Raw genomic sequence first — 17,322 nt, 5'->3', positions numbered from 1 at the left:
AATTTGAAAACAATTTACATAAATTGAGCTTAAATAACATTCATTCAAAACGAAACATTAATATAAATTATATTGATTAAATTGGCATCTTTAATTTATTACACTCCTTAGTAACTATGTATGTACATATGTGTGTGTATTAACTGCATCGCACCTTTTACAGTGCTGCCATATCAAAGAAACGAGAACTGCTTTAAAGTGCCATCACTAACACAACTGGCAACCCCACTTATTCTTGAAACCTCAAAAGTGTGCTATGAAATAATCCTCAAGAAATATTACGCAGCTGGAAACCGAGCGTGGGTGCTGTGGGCGGGTTGATTCTAAATCAAAAAAAGAGAGAAAAAGTAGTACGAATCATCAACAGTGGCAAAAGAATTAAATGCAATGTGTGACGTCGGCGACAGTGTAAATCTGCTGCGTGTGCTAATCAATTGCGCCGAGAAAGCGGCAAACATTGCGCGCTTGTGTCGCTCCAACGAAGATTTGTTGAACCTTTTGGTACAGGAAAAGACCGGAGCAGAGGCCAACGCGCGTTTTGAACATGATTTCAAGACGCTAGCTGATGTGCTAATTCAGGAGACTATAAAACATGATGTTGCAACTTGGGTACGCAATTTCCTTATCAATTCTGTATGTTATACTAAGGCTTCCACAGTTTCCAGCTATGCGCGAAGCCATACTAGGCGAGGAGTCGCCAAATTTCACTAATAAGCTGGATGAAAATGTCACCATAGCCGTGGGTGCCACCGAAAAGGACACCACAGCCTGTCTGGAGTCGGTGCTCACTGGACATGAACAGGCAGCGGCTGCTTTGGCCGCAGAGGTGCATCGCGTTGTCAACACCGAAACTGAACTGGAACTGGGCGATCTACCTGAGCTACCTGAGCAGCTGGACTACAATAATCTGGGCGTTTGGATTGATCCCATCGGTACGTAACTGAGGTACCCTTTCAGTTTGTCCAAATACATATATCAAAGATGATTGATCCGTGTTTCCAGATGCCACTGCCGAGTATATTTCCGGCGATACAATTTTCACAAACTTCCCAGGTATTACCTCAACGGGTCTAGACTGCGTAACCGTGCTCATCGGCGTTTATGAACGGGACACGGGAGTACCTGTAATAGGCATTGTTGCCCAGCCCTTTGGAAAAAAGCTGGAAGAACATGTTTATAAGACATCGCTGTATTGGGGTGTTTGTTTGTCCACCTTACAGGCACACAATTGCAACTTTGAGGCGCGCGACAAGCATCGTAAGCTTTGCATTTTCTCAAGCTCTGAACAGTCGGACATTTTACAGAATCTTATTGAGCTGGGCTATGAGATTGCCTTTTCGGCTGGCGCGGGACACAAGGCCCTAAAGGTGCTCACCCACGAGGTGGACGTCTATGTGCTCAGCAAAGCCTCCACCTTCAAATGGGACACGTGTGCTCCGCAGGCTATACTACGCGCCCTAGGAGGCAATATTTACGACTATAAGGCTAGCGTAAAGCAGCAACAGGCGATCCCTCTGAACTATACGGCTACTGCTGAAGATGCAGAAGAAGGGGACTGGAAACGCAATACGGGCGGACTTATTGCTGTACGAAATGTCGACGCCTTGGAAGCGCTGCTCAACAAATTGGGGGATCAGTAATTGAATACGACTCCAAACTATTCATCACCCCATTTATTTATTGATACCGATATATTGATATGGATGTTGTTATTGTCTGTTGTATATCATAACTATGAATGCTTCCGAATGAAAAATATAAACAATCGTATAATTTGTAATCGTTTTGGCTTTCTACAAATTTTTTATTACAGCGATATAAAAACATTAAGGCATATTCTGAGTTACATTGTTGTATACATTTATCAAATGGAAATTATATTTTCGATCTCGGCGACACTTTTATGCTACTTTGCAAATAACGGTTCTAAATTTAAATGCAATAAGCCAGAAAAGCAACCACCAATTGCGCATAATTTGAATTTTTGCCTCATTTTTGGCACCTTTTTGCAACTTTGAGTTGGGTTTACAAATAAAGCAAAGCAAATTCTTCGAGACCGACTATACATATAAATATGTTCAATCATAGGTATATATTAAAAACATACATAAATTAAGTTCAAATAAATAACAACATTAAAAGCTGTTAATACATCTTTGCCATACATATTAGAAATTACATACAAACAAAATACAGTGCGGAAAAAGCGAACTCCTCACAAACCACAAAAGTTTGCCATGCTTGACTGTTACATTTAAACTATATTAGGAGCATCCTGGGGGTTAAATTAAAAATGCTTCAGTGTTAGGAGCGACATAAGTGGACAACGACAAAGACAACTACAAACAGAAACTAAGGCGCATTTGTGCTAATATTGAAATAGTCGTCGACAGTGCGGCGACCAGAACGCACTTTGACTTTACACATATTTTTGTATATGCTTGCGTGTGTGCGGATCTAGACGTTCTTCTTCATGGTATTCTCATGGGCGTCGCGCAGACGACGTCGTAGCTCGTTGGGGAAACGATCGTAGCACTTCTTGCACACGGGCTTTTCATCGTACTCGTAAAATTTGGATTTTTGCGTCATTTTCGTATCGCACACGGAGCAGGCAAAGTGATGTACACACCAGGCCTTATTTAAGGCGGTAAAAACTGTAAGATAACAATGCTTAGCAAGACATGTCTAGACATATAATTGAAGCTACGCACCATCACCCGCAATAACCTGATTGCAGACGAAACACAAGTTGCCAAAGAGCTGATGATAATGCGTCTCGCAATATGCCAATCCACGCTTTTCGTAATGCCGATGTCCCAGGAAGGGTTTCTCGCACTTGGCGCATACAAAGTGTTCCACATGCCAGTGCTTGCCCAAGGCAGTGACCACACGCTCCTCGATCGGTCGACGACAGGCACCGCAAATGGGTATGCCCATTTTGTCATGGCAACGCAAGCAATACAGTTCGTTCTGTGAAAGAGAAATTCATTTCGGTTATTAAACTATTTGCACAGTTTACAGCTAGCAAGGAAGTATATTCAAAATGCTTTCAACATTTAGGGAATACTGCCCGAGAATACTATCAAGAGTTCTTATCTCTAGCAACTAACATATATATACGCACCATATCATTAGCCGCCAATCCTGGACGGCTCTTAACCTCTCTGGCTGTGGAGTCCAACTCAGTGCCACAGGCCGTGCAATTGAAATGATAACCATGATAAACCTCGCCACGAAAGCGCAGAGGTTCCTCGTCGATGAGTCCGCTGTAAAGTACTGGATGTTAGCATATTTTCAAGCTTAACTATCTTTTTAATACTGCTTACTGGCACTTTTGGCATACATAGCGACCGGTTATCTCGGCCTTCACCTTGGCATTGCATTCGTGGCATAGCGCACGATTTTGATTGCGTATGAAACCGGAATCGGCCAACTCCTTGGCACACAACTGGCAACGGAAGCACTGTGGATGCCAGCTGGCTGACATGGCCTTGATGACGCGTCCTATGACAAATTCGCCGCATTTGTTGCAGCACGGTGCGAAAAGGACATGGAAGTCGCGTTCGCAGTACTTGCGTCCCTCGAACTCGTAGAAGATGCCATCTTGGAAAGGCCGGAAGCATTGCGCGCAGCTGTGGAGAAATCCAAAATAAGCAGTAGAATTTTAATGTTTTGCATCTTTTAATTGTATTTAGTCAGGATTGTGATATGGAAGATGAATAGTCCGAATTGAGACAGATACTTACACAAAACACTGCGTATGCCACAATTCGCCATTGGAGTTGACAATCTTCTCGTTGGGCTCGAAGCCGTCGGCGCAGCGCGTGCAATGCATCGCGCCCAGCGACATGTTGATGGCCTGTACTCTGGAAGTGAAACAAAATCAAGGAGATGCAATTTTTGTCGTATATTGGGGATATTTGTTAGGGATCAGCAATTACACTTCAGCTTTGGAGTACATCATGGTTACGAATTTAATAATATTTATGTATGTATATGTAAAGTGTAACTACAGCGGCGTTGGCAGTGAGAAATGCAACTGGAGAGAGGTTCGGTTTCGAGTTCGAGCAATTGGCTGGCGCGGTGTGCTTATCAAGCGTTCCAGCAAGGCATGCTGATTCATTCTCATATTTCTGACGAATGTCAGCCAAGAAAAAGCTTTGCATTCCTTGCTTGGAATTCAACACGATAAATATGACATCGCATTCTTCGTGCGAAGCAGTTGAAGTGCGCCTTTTGGAAAGTAAGCATGTGTGCTGTTCCTCCCAATGGAGGAATGTGGAGTAAGAATGAAAGGAAGGTGATTAACATACATACAAGCAGCCCACTCATTAGTTAGCCACAAACACACACACATAGACAGACAGTGGCGCGCGCTTCAGCACAGATATGAATGGGTAAACAATACACACACACTCACGCGCACACATGTGCGGGGACTATAAATAAATTTGAATGTGCCCACATGACGTCATCGATGAAGTAAACATCTGGCGCATAAACGGCACACAAAATGCAACTTCGATGGAATGCAGCGATACATAAACGCTCCAAGGAGCCACAATAAGGCAGAAAAGTAAATGCCCTGTACAGTTGTTATCCTTAAATGCAATTGTAAGTTGGATTTCATAATTATACTGTTGTGTAGTTAAATATTTTGCATTATTTTAGTACACCCAGCACCTCGGCCAACGGAATGGAGCAAATGTTTGAGCACTTTGCCAACGAATTTAGGTCAATTGTAAACTACTAGGCGTTATGTTGGTGATTGTGATGTAATGATGCACAGACGACGAAGGTTAAGCAATTGGCATTAATAATTTGTTTAGGGATTTTGCTCTGATTTTGGTTTGCTTACTGCACGGGTGGCATAGTTGATATTTGGCTTTCACTTGTTGCACCGTCGTCAATCAATTGCGTACGTATGCGCACTATGTTTGCAGCTCACGGTGAGAAAAACACTGCAAACAAAAAGTTATAAGTGTCGTGTAGTATGTTGAGCATCCAATGGCAACAGCGAAAACAACAACCACAAGTTGTTTGCGAATCGAATCTTGATCTTGCCAAATTGGGATGCAAGGAATTTCACTGGCTTAACCCAAAAGTATTTGTTGCTGCAAAGATATTTGATATCACTGCAGAAGCTGTCACCCTCATTTACCTATTAAACTCCCTTTGGTTGATTAATTAAGCTTAATTAATTTCATTTAATAAAAATTCCACTTCGTTTAGCAATTGCTACGTTTACTTTGACAGATATGCATGCGGTGTGGCAACATCGCGTTGTTATCTGCTGAGGAATAATCGATTACTCAGGTAACATTTGATATCGTACTATCGTTTCCGTTAAAAGAAAAAGTACATAAATCTTAAAATTTTTTCAAATTTATAGTATGCAACTATAACAGGTTCTCAAATTCAATACATTTTTATAGATCTTAACATATAAAGATATTGAAAGTGGCAGCCCTATTGCCATCTGCAATTGAATCGATTTTCAGGTAAATCGTGTTATCGCAATTGCGCAATATTCAAACTCATGTATGACACATAATTATCATCATATTACATTGAAAGCCAATGTTAAATATAAAGAAACGAAACGGTTAAGCATGACTCAATTGGTTTTTCAATATGGCGCCACATATAACCGAAGGGACTAGATAAGCTATGTAGCACTTTGTGTCTTATCAGCAAACGTGATTTTTATTAAAAATTATTTTAAAGCCGCTGCTCTTATCAGTCGGTTTATTAGTTGCTTTAAATACCAAATACACATACATACATATATAAATTTTGTTTATAAACAAGTTCTAAATGTCAAATAGCACGACAGGAACCCCTTTTGACATTGAAATGTAATTACACACAACACATTAAACGTATTTGCCAATCTCCTATAACGTTTATATGCTAGATAACAGTTCATTTAGGCGTTGTTTATTTTAATAAACGCCATAAATATAGATATATATAGTTCGTTGTATACATACATACATATGTATGTATATGTGTTGCACATATGGTCGTTTATTTCTAATGAAATGCCTCTTATTGAATTTTTTTTAATACTTACGCTTCCGCCAACTGTTCTGGTAATCAATTTTGTTTTTCCTTGTTTTTACAGCTGCATATTGCATTCTTTCGAGTGCACATATATTCTATGTGATTTAATGATTTTGCGTTATGCAGGGAACGTCAGTTAGTTGCTCTTCATTGGGTAAATACCTGCCTGCAAGATTTCGATCTGTTTGAAAAATTCTTCAAATTGATCAACGACTTGTTTACATGTTACGCATATGCTCGTATCATCAGATTGTTTTTATTTTGTCGGCGGTTTTCTGGCAACAACAAAAATCAACATAGGCTAGGAAGGTGCCGGCAAGGTCGCCAAAGTGGGCGTGGAGGCAAAAGCTACAACAAATTCTTCCACTGTCACCGCCTCAGCCTGACAAACGGCACGTAGCAACACAAGTCGAGGCGCCGTAATTTAATTACATTTAATGGTGTTGTTTGCTTATCGAATTTGTAAAATGTGTGGCGAGTCAACTGCCAAGCCCAAAGCCCAGTGAACATCTTTTAAATGATAATTATATTACAATATACAGTGAGGAACCCAAATAGAGTTGTCAGCGCATATTGTGGGCGTCTAAAATTAAATGCATTTTTGCTATTTATTTGTGCAGCTGTGCACAAAACCGGCAACAAGATAAGCAACAACAATATGCAGTTGACTCAACATAGCCACATGTGTGTATTTATAGATACATAAATATGATTGTACATACTTACATATGTATGTTTGTATCTATGTACAGTGGTTCAAATTAATTGCAATGCAAAATATTTAAAAACTTAACCAAATGAAATGTTGCACTTGAAAATAAATATATTGAAAAAAATATACATACATACATATGTATGTATATGAATTTGTTGACCGTTTTTATTTTTGCAAATCCTAGCTGGGGACATTAATGGGGACTGCTAGCGATTTGGAAACAATTTGCATTTAAATGTTGGTAAAATTGTGGTTTGATATTAGCGCAACAAATAATTTCTGATATTTTATGTGCTATTAAAAAGTTAATTTTAATGACTAATGGGAACAATCATAATCAACAACAAATTTAATTCATGATACAGCATTTACAAAATAATTATTCTGAGAAAAGGTATGTATATATGTACATATGTATGTACAAACGAACATATCTACTCGTATATACCATGTAGATAGATGAATAAGTGGGCATGTGCCAAACATACATACATACAAACATACGAGTACTTATGTACATAAGCCGGCTGCATTGCTTTCCATTGCACGAAAAATATAATCTGCATAACCAGTGGCTCCCAAACTGTTAACAAGTAGGCAGCTAGTAAGCTGCTTTACATAAAAATTCCAAATATGCGCATTGCATAAAAAGAAGTTTGCCTAACTTAAAAACGCAATGCGACTCATTGAATTTTGGGGCCTTATTGTTTAGCTGTTTGCTTATCGTGCGATTTCGAAACACCTTGCCTTTGTCTTTTTTTCTTTACTTATACTTGTACATGCACTTTTAAAGCTCTTATTGCCTCGGCACGTGAACTTATTCAAAAAGCGGTTGCCAGCTGGCTGAATTTATTCGATTTATCTGCGTGGGTGCAAAAGAGAGAGCTGATATCCAATGCAAGTCGACCAACCCAACCAACCAGCAACTAGCCAGTTTACCGGTTGTGGTAACCAAAACGGCGACGCATACGACCTACGTACAGCCTTTGTGGGGGCAGCGGAAAGTGTTGGTGTGGAAGTTGACGAGCAATGTTACTTTAACCATAACTAGCCAGTTTAATAAAATTGATGCATGTACACACATACATACATATGTATATTTGTTTGAGTGTGTGTGTATGTCTAGCCGTTTTCACCCAAGACAGTATACAAAGCCAAATGCCAAATTGTATTTTCATTAGCGCCGGGCGCATGGCAACAACAGCAAGGCGAAAATAGCAAAACGAACAATTAAAAACAAAGCAAGAAAAACAACAACAAAACTGTTATATATGTATATACATACTATATAATATGTATGTATATGCATGTGTGACAAGTGTTTTGTATATACCTCTGTTGATCAACTGCTTCCATCGTGGGCTGCTTTCAAAGTTAGTTATTTAGTGTCTAAAAACATTACCAGTTGTAGATTTGTATACCCAGTAGGGTGTAGTTACATATCGTAGCTGTCATAGGACCGATATGCTTATAACGAATGCCTTACCATAATCTGAAGTTTAATCGAAGTCACTATGTTATCCAGCTGGGTTAGGGACGATTGTTGCAACAAAGTCAATTTTAGTTGAAGGACAGTGGGGAGGAGAGCGTTTTCAGGGTATACATGAGTCCAACTGATGCGAATTTCAAATAGATATGAAGGGATTAACACTTTTATAGAACATTGAGTTGAATAAACTCCATAATAAACGAACAAATCTTTCTTTTATTTGAAATGTTTTAATTTCTAGCGCTGTATAAAATACCAACAGTTAAATATTGAAACAAATAAGTAAAACGAAACAAATACAATAAAAGCAAAGAAATATGTATTATATATTATAAAATAAGTAAATATTAAATACGTAATGTTCTAGAGATATTTCAAATATATTTAGTTATACATCAAATGGAAATGAAATCGATTACATAGTCGTTAGTTTTTGGACTACTTTCGCAGCACCCCACGCACGTGTGTGCAGCTGCTATTTGCCCATGTATGTATGTATGTACATACATATCTGTGTAAGTGTTCAGTGCTGTGGCAATGCTATTAGCACTCAAAAAATAGCAACAAACCCCAGATAAGCGATCTGGTGAAAACAACAGAATAAAATAGTTAAAAATAAAACTACATATTTAACCTCAGCCGTGTCGTTGCCACAATGACGCCAATTCAGCTTCGGGTGCAAAATCAAAAAGCAAAGAGCAAAATAAAAACAGAAAATGCACAAAGATCGCCAAAGTCGTAAACAGAGGAAGCGTGAGAGAAGAGAGCGAACTATTTTGTGATGAGAGCTTGGATCGCGTGCTAATTGATAACGGCACAATGCAAACACTTGCTGTTGATTATTTTGTCATTGTTGTTGCTCTTGCCGTCAGTGTGCGGCGAAGGCTCCAACAACAACAATAACAACACTGACGTTTATTATACAATATTTAATTGCTGCAAATTAAGTAAAACGCTGGTACACAAAAGTAAACACACACATACATACATATTAATATACAAACAAATCTACGAGTATGTAAATGGAAAATACTGATAACCGGCTGAAACAAGTAACGAAGCAGTAGCTACAGGTGAAGATTTTCACAAGCGCAACAAAAATGTTTAAAAAAACACAACATCAGTGTGTACATACATACACACATAGAAATATGGACAGTGTTCATACAGCGGTTGCACCTGCATTGCACTCAAATGCTCATCAATATTATACATATGTACATACATACATATGTGTATACACATACATATGTATTTGTATATGTACATATCTACATGCATAAATATGTCTGTAGTACACTCATTAACAAAATAATAGACACATAATAATTGAATGTTTGTAGATGTAAATTTGGAATAGTTGCAACGTATGTATGTATGTAAAGAATCTTAAAACAATTTGTTTTGGTTTCACATGTGCTAAACAAATCACGATAGTGTTTGAAAAGTGTCTGGTAGTGTATTAATTATGAAATTTGTTGTAATATATGAGTATGTTCTTTTGCTATTGTAGAAGGGCTCAAACTGAAGGTCTGTTAAAGCCTAATTCAATTGTTTCTATGGTAACTAGGTACTTATGTATATACATATACATATATGTTGCAACCAGGTCAGATCTAGAGATTCGGATTATATTTGTTCTTTTTCAAACATCTGGAAACTTAAGCAGAATTCTGGCTTGTTTTGGTTAGAGTGGACTTTCTAAGTAACACCCCCTATAAACAAATACCCCATACATTGTTTTTATCAGCATACATTATTACTTAAGGGCCTTTAACGGAATGGACTGCTTCTCCGATAAGACTATCGATTAGATTTGGCATTGTAAAGAAATGTTTTTTTGCTTTTATCAAAACATGAGTTCAATCAATAATTCTCATACGCTACAGCTAAAACAGATATTGTTTTTTTACAAGGACATATAAATTTCCTTCAATGAGATCAATGACCGTTAAATCCATATTTAGACTGACTATTCATTTCATAGCATACCAAGCGATAAACTATTTTCTTTTAAAGCTCTCTCTTCGAAACAGTAGAGCTTCCAATAGTTATAGCAAGTACAGTTCCTGAAGAATGGCAATCGGTAGATAATGATAAAACTATATATCTATTACTATCTATAGTTACTATATCTTAAAGACTATACCCTTTACTATACAATTGTTCTGACTTTTATTATACATAACATTTTATTTAATGGAAATTTAAATCATCCGCCGCAGCTACTCTTAGGGATTCTTTCAGGATCATTCTTTCCTTTTAGAAAATAGTACTTGAAAATAATAAATGGATTTAAAATTTTAGATTCCATATATTTACAGAAAGCAACGGAATTATACAGTTTCAATTCTGTTTTTATGGGAACGTATAGTCTCAGTAGAACGTGAACATTTCAGGGCCCAGAAGTGACTTATTCTCTATCAGAGACCGCCGTATTTCATTGTTCCATATTCGCTCGCATTTCAAGTGCAAATAACACGCCCCCTCCACCCTCCCTTGGCCCCAAATAAGGCGCCAGTGCGACGTGCTAAAAAATGAATTATCAAGGCGTTAATTTTTTGTGTGTTGATTAACAATTGCTTTTATTTTTGCGTATGTAGTTTTCTCGATAATGTTGCTGAATATTTTCAAATAAATGTACATACATACATAGCTTTTCAGTTTCTTATGCAGAGGCAATTCTCATTTTTAAACAAATATATAAATAACAAAGCGTGGTATTACAAAATAATAATAATATATAATATATTTTTACACTTTTAACACCTACGCTCCCATCTTAATTTTTGGCCAATGTTTGCGTGCAATTTTTTGTTGAGCTCTTTGAGGCTATTTGTTGCCTTTTCTTTCTATGAATCCAATATGTATTTCGTTATGCTTAGAGTCTTTCGTTTGACATTGTTAATTAGTTACGTTCGTTTTCTTTTTATCTTATTAAAAGCAACAGTTTCTTATATATAGTATGTACTATGTGTACGTATTTACAAGATCTGTGTCAATTGCAATGGGACTGGAAAATTCAATGTTAATAGAAATATATTTCAGTATAAATATGTGCGCTTGATTAGTGTTACTTATTTGTATTAGTTTTCAAAAAGTCCGCTTCTTATTGGCACAGATCTTTATTTTTTAGGTAGGCATATACATCTGGATAGTTTAACTGTTAAAATAACCTATAAACGGAGAACTTTTGGGTGCTCATTAGACATATGTACATACACACTTAACAAAACCCATAATATCCAATCGATTTTCAACGAATTTATGGCGGTTTTTTTTGGAATATTTCAGACTCTGAGGGATCCTTCATATCCAAATCGGCATTATGATTATTGATGATACAGTGTAAGACTGTATATTCTTTGATTCAATTAGGATAACAAACCGACTGTTCTCTTACCATTAGAAGGAAATCGATTGGCAACACAGGTTTTTGGTCATTTTGTAAACATTTTCAGGACTATTTCTTCGTTAGAACTATTCAAATGTACATACATACATAGGTGTGTGGGGTTACAGCATATTTTGTATATTATTTTTGTAAAAAAAGGCAACCGTTACTAAATCAGCAACTACTTAAAACTAACTTTGATGCGAAATGAAATAACCCTATACTAGTACTAAGACGCGCTATGTGTTTGTAATTATATATATATTTATATGTACGTTGATACTTATAATTGGATATTTAAGATACAACTTTTTTCGCTGCACCGCATTTTAATCATATCTATGTACATGTTTATTTTCTTTCCCTCATTTTTTTATTTACGGCAATTTCCACAAGGCAAAAGGCACTTGAACAAAGAAACAAATAAACAGACTGCCTGACTGACTAAATGACGCGAATGTACGAACCTTCAAAGTCACGAGCTCGCTTGGACTCACGAGAGCGTCACAACGCGCGCTTAAACTTAAACATAAATACATTTAAATGAATTAAACGTGACACCGTTATCGCAGTGTACACAGCATATATAGTATGTATATGTATAATGTGTGTGTGTGTGTATATATATGTACAAAGAGCTACTACATAGCCTATAAATGGTGTGACACTAACATAATATCATAGCAGCGTACAAACTTAACTAAACATACATATTGCTAATAGACACATGAAAGACAAGCCAGACTCATTTTAAATAAGGACTAAACCGAACAGCAATTATACAGAATAAAATAACAACAATATGAACAAGTCGATGATCCCAAATAGAAAAAGATGTAACTCAGTCTTTTGAAGAAACTTTACCTTTCAAAATATATTTTGTTCTATTTGTTTTTCAAATACTAAATTTCAAGATGAGCTTTCAGAGCAAGGATCGTAACAAGTCTTTAAATTTTACTTTTCTTCTAGTATTCTAGATCTTCTTTTTAGTACCCATTTGTTGATGAACTTATTGAGTTACGCCCCTTCTATTCGAGAGCAACGACGACCTACACAATGTAAAATTACAGACGCCGACTCAATTGCTCATCTGCAAGCCTCCACTGCTGCGACTGCCTGTGGACGAAGAGCCGGTTAGTCCGAATTGTGATACCAGTTTATCATAATCCTCTAGCGATGTTTCGAATTCGGCCAATTGCCGTGACAAATCATCCATGGCGCTGGCATCTGACGCACTGTTGCCAACAGCAGCTGCTGCACTTAATCCACAGACAGGCGCCACACCCACGCCATTTGGTTGTGCAGTGGCTGCCAAGCTCGCTGTGCTTACCTCCGCTTGAAGCTCGTTAAGGCCCCGCAAGGGAGGCGCATGGTAGCAGTCGCGGTAGAATTTAGCCAAATCATTGACGTGCGAGGTGGGTGAGGCGAAGGGGAAGTGCAGTTCCTTGAGCAGATTATCGTCATCGTTGTGCGAATTCGCGAGTTGCTGCTGCTGTTGCTGTAGCGTGGGCGCCGAATTGTGACGAAACGATGCGGGTGCGGGTATTAGCAGACTTTTAATTGGGGATGTTGAATTGGCGGTTATTTGAATTTTACAGTCGGCGGCAGACGCTTGCTTTTCGAAGCTCTTAAATGCCATTGAATTGTTGTTGAGATTGCTATTTCCACCTCCACCACCACCACTGTGGTTTAAGTTATTTATGATATTGTTGTTGTTATTGGCCTGGTCCACACGCTGCCCGTTGACGGGTGATTCGCATTTGCGATTGAGCGATTCAATAGAACCACTGCCCGCACTCTCATGCCGCTGGCGACGTAGCAGCCACTCAAATGGCGGTGTCTCCGGCAGCACAAAGTCATCCTCGGTATATTGACGCAATTTTCCCATATCCGTGAAAGCGCCCGGTCGCAGAGGCTTGTCTATGTCTATGTAACGCTTGTCACCAGCACCAGTACCAGCGTTCCCTACACCCACACCCAACTTCTTGGCCATGGCTGCCGAGCTGAGTTGCTGTGTAGGCGAATTCACATCGTTAGCTGGTCGGAAGTGGTCCGACTTCAGCATAATCGTGTTGTGCTCTGTGTGACGTGCCTGCGCCGCTGTAGGTGATATTGTAAGCTTGGTGCGATACGCCACAGACATGACCAGCGAGCCCACAATTGTGTTGAGCTGCCCAATCTTAACGTGCTTGTGTCCCTCACCCAAAGTATGCACTTGCGGCCGATCTACATAGATGCGATAGAAGATGCCATAGGATTCCGGACACTGGCGGCGCGACAGCTTATAGGCGGGCGTTGTGCGGGTCAGCGAAATTAAGGACTTGAGCATAATGCCCATGCGATTGTAAATGGCGTGAGCAGCTCGTAGCGTTTGGGAATCGTTTGTGCCATTATTTGTTGTCCCTGTGCCAGTAGTATTGGTGTTGTTGGTATCGCCGGAGTTCTTTCCATCGTCCGTAGTCTTAGTCGTCCCGTTCGTTACATTATTCGTTGTGCCATTTACGGACTGCAGCAAGTCCAGCGACCACACCTCCAATATCATTTGATCGCCCTCAACCGTTTTTAGCGAAATCTCAACGCATAACGGCAAACGTTGCAAAATGCTCTCCCCTGGCTTCAAGGCCAGGGCTCGCTTCGTCTCGTCGCATACATCTGGATGATCTTGGACGACAATATTGAACCAATCGTTGCCTGCCAATGGATTGCACTGTGTCTGCATTTTCTCGCCAAGGCGCGACTGCACCACAACTTGGGTGGATTTCAGCGCCAGAAATTTGATAAACTTTTCCAGATCCTTCTCGGCCGCGTTTAAACGTAGCGCAGACATTTTTCTTTGTTTCTTGTTACAACTCGATTTCAATTTAAAGAGATTTTCTTCCGTTTTACTGCACAGTGCCACTGTCGCACACAATGTACAAAGTTCGCCCGTCACTTGGTTTTGTTTTTCTTTTTCTATTGAGGTTTGTGCGCACGCACACAACGCTGTGCTTCCGCGTATATTATTGTTGTGTTGTCTGTGGAATTTTTCCTATTTGTTTTTGTTTCACAGATTCGCACACGACGCGTTCTAAGCGCAATATACTCTAAACACTTGCTTTAACATTTTGCTAAACACTGCAATTATTGAAACGCCTTGCTTATGTACCTCTCTATTATTTTATTATTATTGTAAAACTTAGTTTTTGTATTTTTCTGCAAAACAACAAAAGATCACTCCCACTTTTCTCATTACTGTCCGCCATTGAACTAAAATAGCGTAGGCTATGAATGTATCGAGGTATCGAATTACAGGGCTGCCAGACTGCACAAAAGGGCGCGTCTGTTAAAAAGTCGGCCTAAAACATAAATTCGTTTAACGAAATTATTAATATTGTTCATCATTGTGTAATCTATCTAGAAATGCATACCTTTCAAGTGGTAATACACTTTTGGACGAGTGTTTTTACACATTGTTTTCATGCTGAACGCAGCCATGTTATCTGGCATCTCAGCGCGGCACTGCCCATTGAGAAAAGTTGGCAGGACTGCTGGCGTATGACCACGTACGCACGTACGCATTGTGGGCGGGCAGGCGGTTGAGTTTTAAATTATACGTAATCTAATACAGAATACAAAAATAACGCTGAAGATTTTAGTTATTATATTTGGAATTTAAAATAGCCTCAGCAATAAGTTAAGGCCATGTCATGGTATTTCATTTTATGAATCGCCCCCGCCAAGGTGTTGTCTTTTGAGTATGTTCGTTTGTTCTCGACTAGCTTTCCATGTCTCACCAAATTGCTGCGGCCGTTTTGGAATTACTATTTGCTCACGATCTGCCTTAGTTAAAGCATTTTTAGGCAGGTAGCGAAGCACAGACTGTGGCACACTGCCTAGCATTCTGAGACGTTCCTCCTGAATGCATGTTTGCCTGAAAGTGTGAACAATTTTATATTTTCTGTAACAACAGTTCTGTATAAAAGACTTATCGTACCGTTCTTCTTCAGCCTTTGCCAGCATATCGAATATTTGTACGTTTTCAGCCGTGTCCTCGGCACGTCTACGCTGATTCTCTTCCATCATTGACAAGAGCATGTTACCATACTTCTTGCGCTCCTGATATTTTGCTTTCTCATCTTCTATCCGCTTGGCCTCCATTACATCGTAAGATTCGAGCTTGCTAGCGGCAATCTCTTCGCGTTTTAGGCGCTCCTTCTCCAGGTTGCGTTGCATGAGCTCGTGACGATAGCGCTCCAATTCCTTTCGAACTCGCATGCGATCTTCCTGTTGCTGCTCGAGCTGCTGCCGGAAGCGTGCGTCCTGTCTAGCCTTGTACTCCTCCTGCAGCAGATCGGTCAGCACCCTGTCGCGTTGGCGTTTTTGGCTCTGTAGGCGGTAGTTCGAAAAAATAAACGATATTCTACAAATCCTTCTGACTCACCTCAATTTCGTAGACTTGCTGGCCGATTCGCATGCTTATCGCCTGATGCTTGCGCTGTGCCTCCAACATTTCTGTTTTAATTTTGGCCTTCCTCTCGTCATAAATAAGCTTGGATAGTTCTGCCGTTTGAAAATCTTCCCTTTCCAGAGCCCTCTGACGTTCTTTGTTACGATTTTGTTCTTCAATATATTGCAGCATTTCCTTGCGATTTTCAATCTTTCGTTGCTGCGCCTTTAGCTGCTCTGCTTTCTCCTCCTCTATGATTTGCTGCAATGTTAAACGTTGCTCTCGATCCGCAATCTTTTCTTGTCTTTCCATCTGCAGTCGACGCTTTGTCTCATCGACTTGATTCGAGAGTGTTGCATATAATTTCTGTTGCTCTTCCTTCCTTTTCATTTCCTTCTCCCGCTCCATGGCCAATATCTTCAAGCGCTCCTTCTCGGCACACTTGGCACTCTCCGCCCTTTCTAATTTCTCCGCATGCCTCCGTTTCTCACCAAGTTCCATGCTTTCGGCAATATCCTTGTTAATATGGGCTACTCTCAACTGCTCCGCCAGCTCTCGCAGTTCGTGACAATCTTGACGCAGTTGTATTCGACGTTTGCGTTCTATTATCTCATCGTGCTTGAGTTGGCGCAGCTCGTTGCACATCGCCATCTTCTCGTTTTGCTCAGATTTCAGCGGAACCGAATTCGGAAGTTCTTTACTTCTGTTTAAGCTCTCGAGATCAATCAGCATTCGTCTTGCGAATTTGGAGTGATGGTGTTCAAACGAGTCCCGAGTATAGGGTATAATCAATTTCGTTGGTCCTTTGATAAAACAAGGCGACAGAGGTCCAACCAGCTTCGTTCGACCGAGGACAGTTGTCATGGTGCCGGAACACGACGGAGGCGTGTTGGTCGCCATGGTAAGTTTTCCCAAAGAGTACAAAACACGCGTACAAAAAAAAAACAGTAATAAAAATCAAATATTGTACATAAGTAACATGAAAACGGCAAATATAAACAAACCAAAAACGGAAAGAATTATAAACGACTCCTTTGCAAAGGCAGTTTAGCAATAAATTGGTAAAATCACCCGCTTTGCGTACTTTTCGAAAATTAGCAATTCCTTTCCTTTTAAATAAATACGTTTGCGTTTTCTTTTAACATACCCGCTCTTCGTATTTTCTTGGTAATAATACCACCTCCTTTGGCTCGATCAGATGCCTTACATCCGAGTTCACGATCCTGATTCAC

General features: G+C 39.5%; 4 protein-coding genes across 6 annotated transcripts; 1 reads left to right on the top strand and 3 right to left on the bottom strand.

Annotated features, from left to right (window-relative positions):
* The first annotated feature begins 265 nt into the window (after positions 1-265).
* LOC115621637 (inositol polyphosphate 1-phosphatase) lies at positions 266-1,780 on the top strand. Its single transcript, XM_030515338.1, has 3 exons — positions 266-609; positions 659-932; positions 1,003-1,780. The coding sequence occupies exons 1-3, from the start codon at positions 388-390 to the stop codon at positions 1,638-1,640; spliced, it is 1,134 nt and encodes a 377-aa protein (XP_030371198.1). The 5' UTR covers positions 266-387; the 3' UTR covers positions 1,641-1,780.
* Positions 1,771-5,246, bottom strand: LOC115621642 (LIM and senescent cell antigen-like-containing domain protein 1). 3 transcript variants are annotated; one of them, XM_030515341.1, is made up of 7 exons: positions 5,162-5,241; positions 4,859-4,961; positions 3,747-3,866; positions 3,327-3,632; positions 3,125-3,266; positions 2,712-2,970; positions 1,771-2,654 (listed from the first exon to the last, which is right to left on the bottom strand). In XM_030515341.1, the coding sequence occupies exons 2-7, from the start codon at positions 4,870-4,872 to the stop codon at positions 2,458-2,460; spliced, it is 1,038 nt and encodes a 345-aa protein (XP_030371201.1). In that variant the 5' UTR covers positions 4,873-4,961; positions 5,162-5,241; the 3' UTR covers positions 1,771-2,457. The 3 variants fall into 3 exon arrangements, with proteins under 3 accessions (XP_030371201.1, XP_030371202.1, XP_030371200.1); XM_030515342.1 differs by lacking the exon at positions 4,859-4,961 and having other exon boundaries at positions 5,162-5,246; XM_030515340.1 differs by lacking the exons at positions 4,859-4,961; positions 5,162-5,241 and adding an exon at positions 3,942-4,167.
* A 5,747-nt stretch (positions 5,247-10,993) lies between these two features.
* LOC115621631 (autophagy-related protein 13 homolog) lies at positions 10,994-14,877 on the bottom strand. The gene has a single exon (XM_030515331.1). It carries the CDS (start codon positions 14,489-14,491, stop codon positions 12,743-12,745), a length of 1,749 nt encoding a protein of 582 aa, XP_030371191.1. The 5' UTR covers positions 14,492-14,877; the 3' UTR covers positions 10,994-12,742.
* A 410-nt stretch (positions 14,878-15,287) lies between these two features.
* On the bottom strand, positions 15,288-17,068 carry LOC115621632 (meiosis-specific nuclear structural protein 1). The gene is made up of 3 exons (XM_030515333.1): positions 16,085-17,068; positions 15,638-16,029; positions 15,288-15,574 (listed from the first exon to the last, which is right to left on the bottom strand). The coding sequence occupies exons 1-3, from the start codon at positions 16,988-16,990 to the stop codon at positions 15,364-15,366; spliced, it is 1,509 nt and encodes a 502-aa protein (XP_030371193.1). The 5' UTR covers positions 16,991-17,068; the 3' UTR covers positions 15,288-15,363.
* Positions 17,069-17,322: the final 254 nt, after the last annotated feature.

This window comes from Scaptodrosophila lebanonensis, unplaced genomic scaffold (assembly GCF_003285725.1).
Source record: "Scaptodrosophila lebanonensis strain 11010-0011.00,11010-0021.00 unplaced genomic scaffold, SlebRS2 tig00000024-arrow-pilon, whole genome shotgun sequence".
In the NCBI taxonomy this organism is placed as follows: Eukaryota; Metazoa; Arthropoda; class Insecta; order Diptera; family Drosophilidae; genus Scaptodrosophila; species Scaptodrosophila lebanonensis.
The sequence above is the reverse complement of the archived record's forward strand: the minus strand, read 5'-3'. Positions and strand labels throughout refer to the sequence as shown.

Bases quoted from the DNA above. Each gene is read 5' to 3' on its own strand.
- LOC115621637 (XM_030515338.1), top strand. From the start codon at position 388: ATGTGTGACGTCGGCGACAGTGTAAATCTGCTGCGTGTGCTAATCAAT. The intron at 610-658 runs GTACGCAATTTC...AGGCTTCCACAG, and splicing joins AACATGATGTTGCAACTTGG to TTTCCAGCTATGCGCGAAGC. The intron at 933-1,002 runs GTACGTAACTGA...CCGTGTTTCCAG, and splicing joins CGTTTGGATTGATCCCATCG to ATGCCACTGCCGAGTATATT.
- LOC115621642 (XM_030515340.1), bottom strand. From the start codon at position 3,964: ATGATGTACTCCAAAGCTGAAGT. The intron at 2,971-3,124 runs GTGCGTATATAT...TCTCTTTCACAG, and splicing joins GATTGGCGGCTAATGATATG to AACGAACTGTATTGCTTGCG. The intron at 2,655-2,711 runs GTGCGTAGCTTC...GTTATCTTACAG, and splicing joins TCAGGTTATTGCGGGTGATG to TTTTTACCGCCTTAAATAAG.
- LOC115621631 (XM_030515331.1), bottom strand. From the start codon at position 14,491: ATGTCTGCGCTACGTTTAAACGCGGCCGAGAAGGATCTGGAAAAGTTT.
- LOC115621632 (XM_030515333.1), bottom strand. From the start codon at position 16,990: ATGGCGACCAACACGCCTCCGTCGTGTTCCGGCACCATGACAACTGTC. The intron at 16,030-16,084 runs GTGAGTCAGAAG...TACCGCCTACAG, and splicing joins AGCAAGTCTACGAAATTGAG to AGCCAAAAACGCCAACGCGA. The intron at 15,575-15,637 runs GTACGATAAGTC...TCACACTTTCAG, and splicing joins GCAAAGGCTGAAGAAGAACG to GCAAACATGCATTCAGGAGG.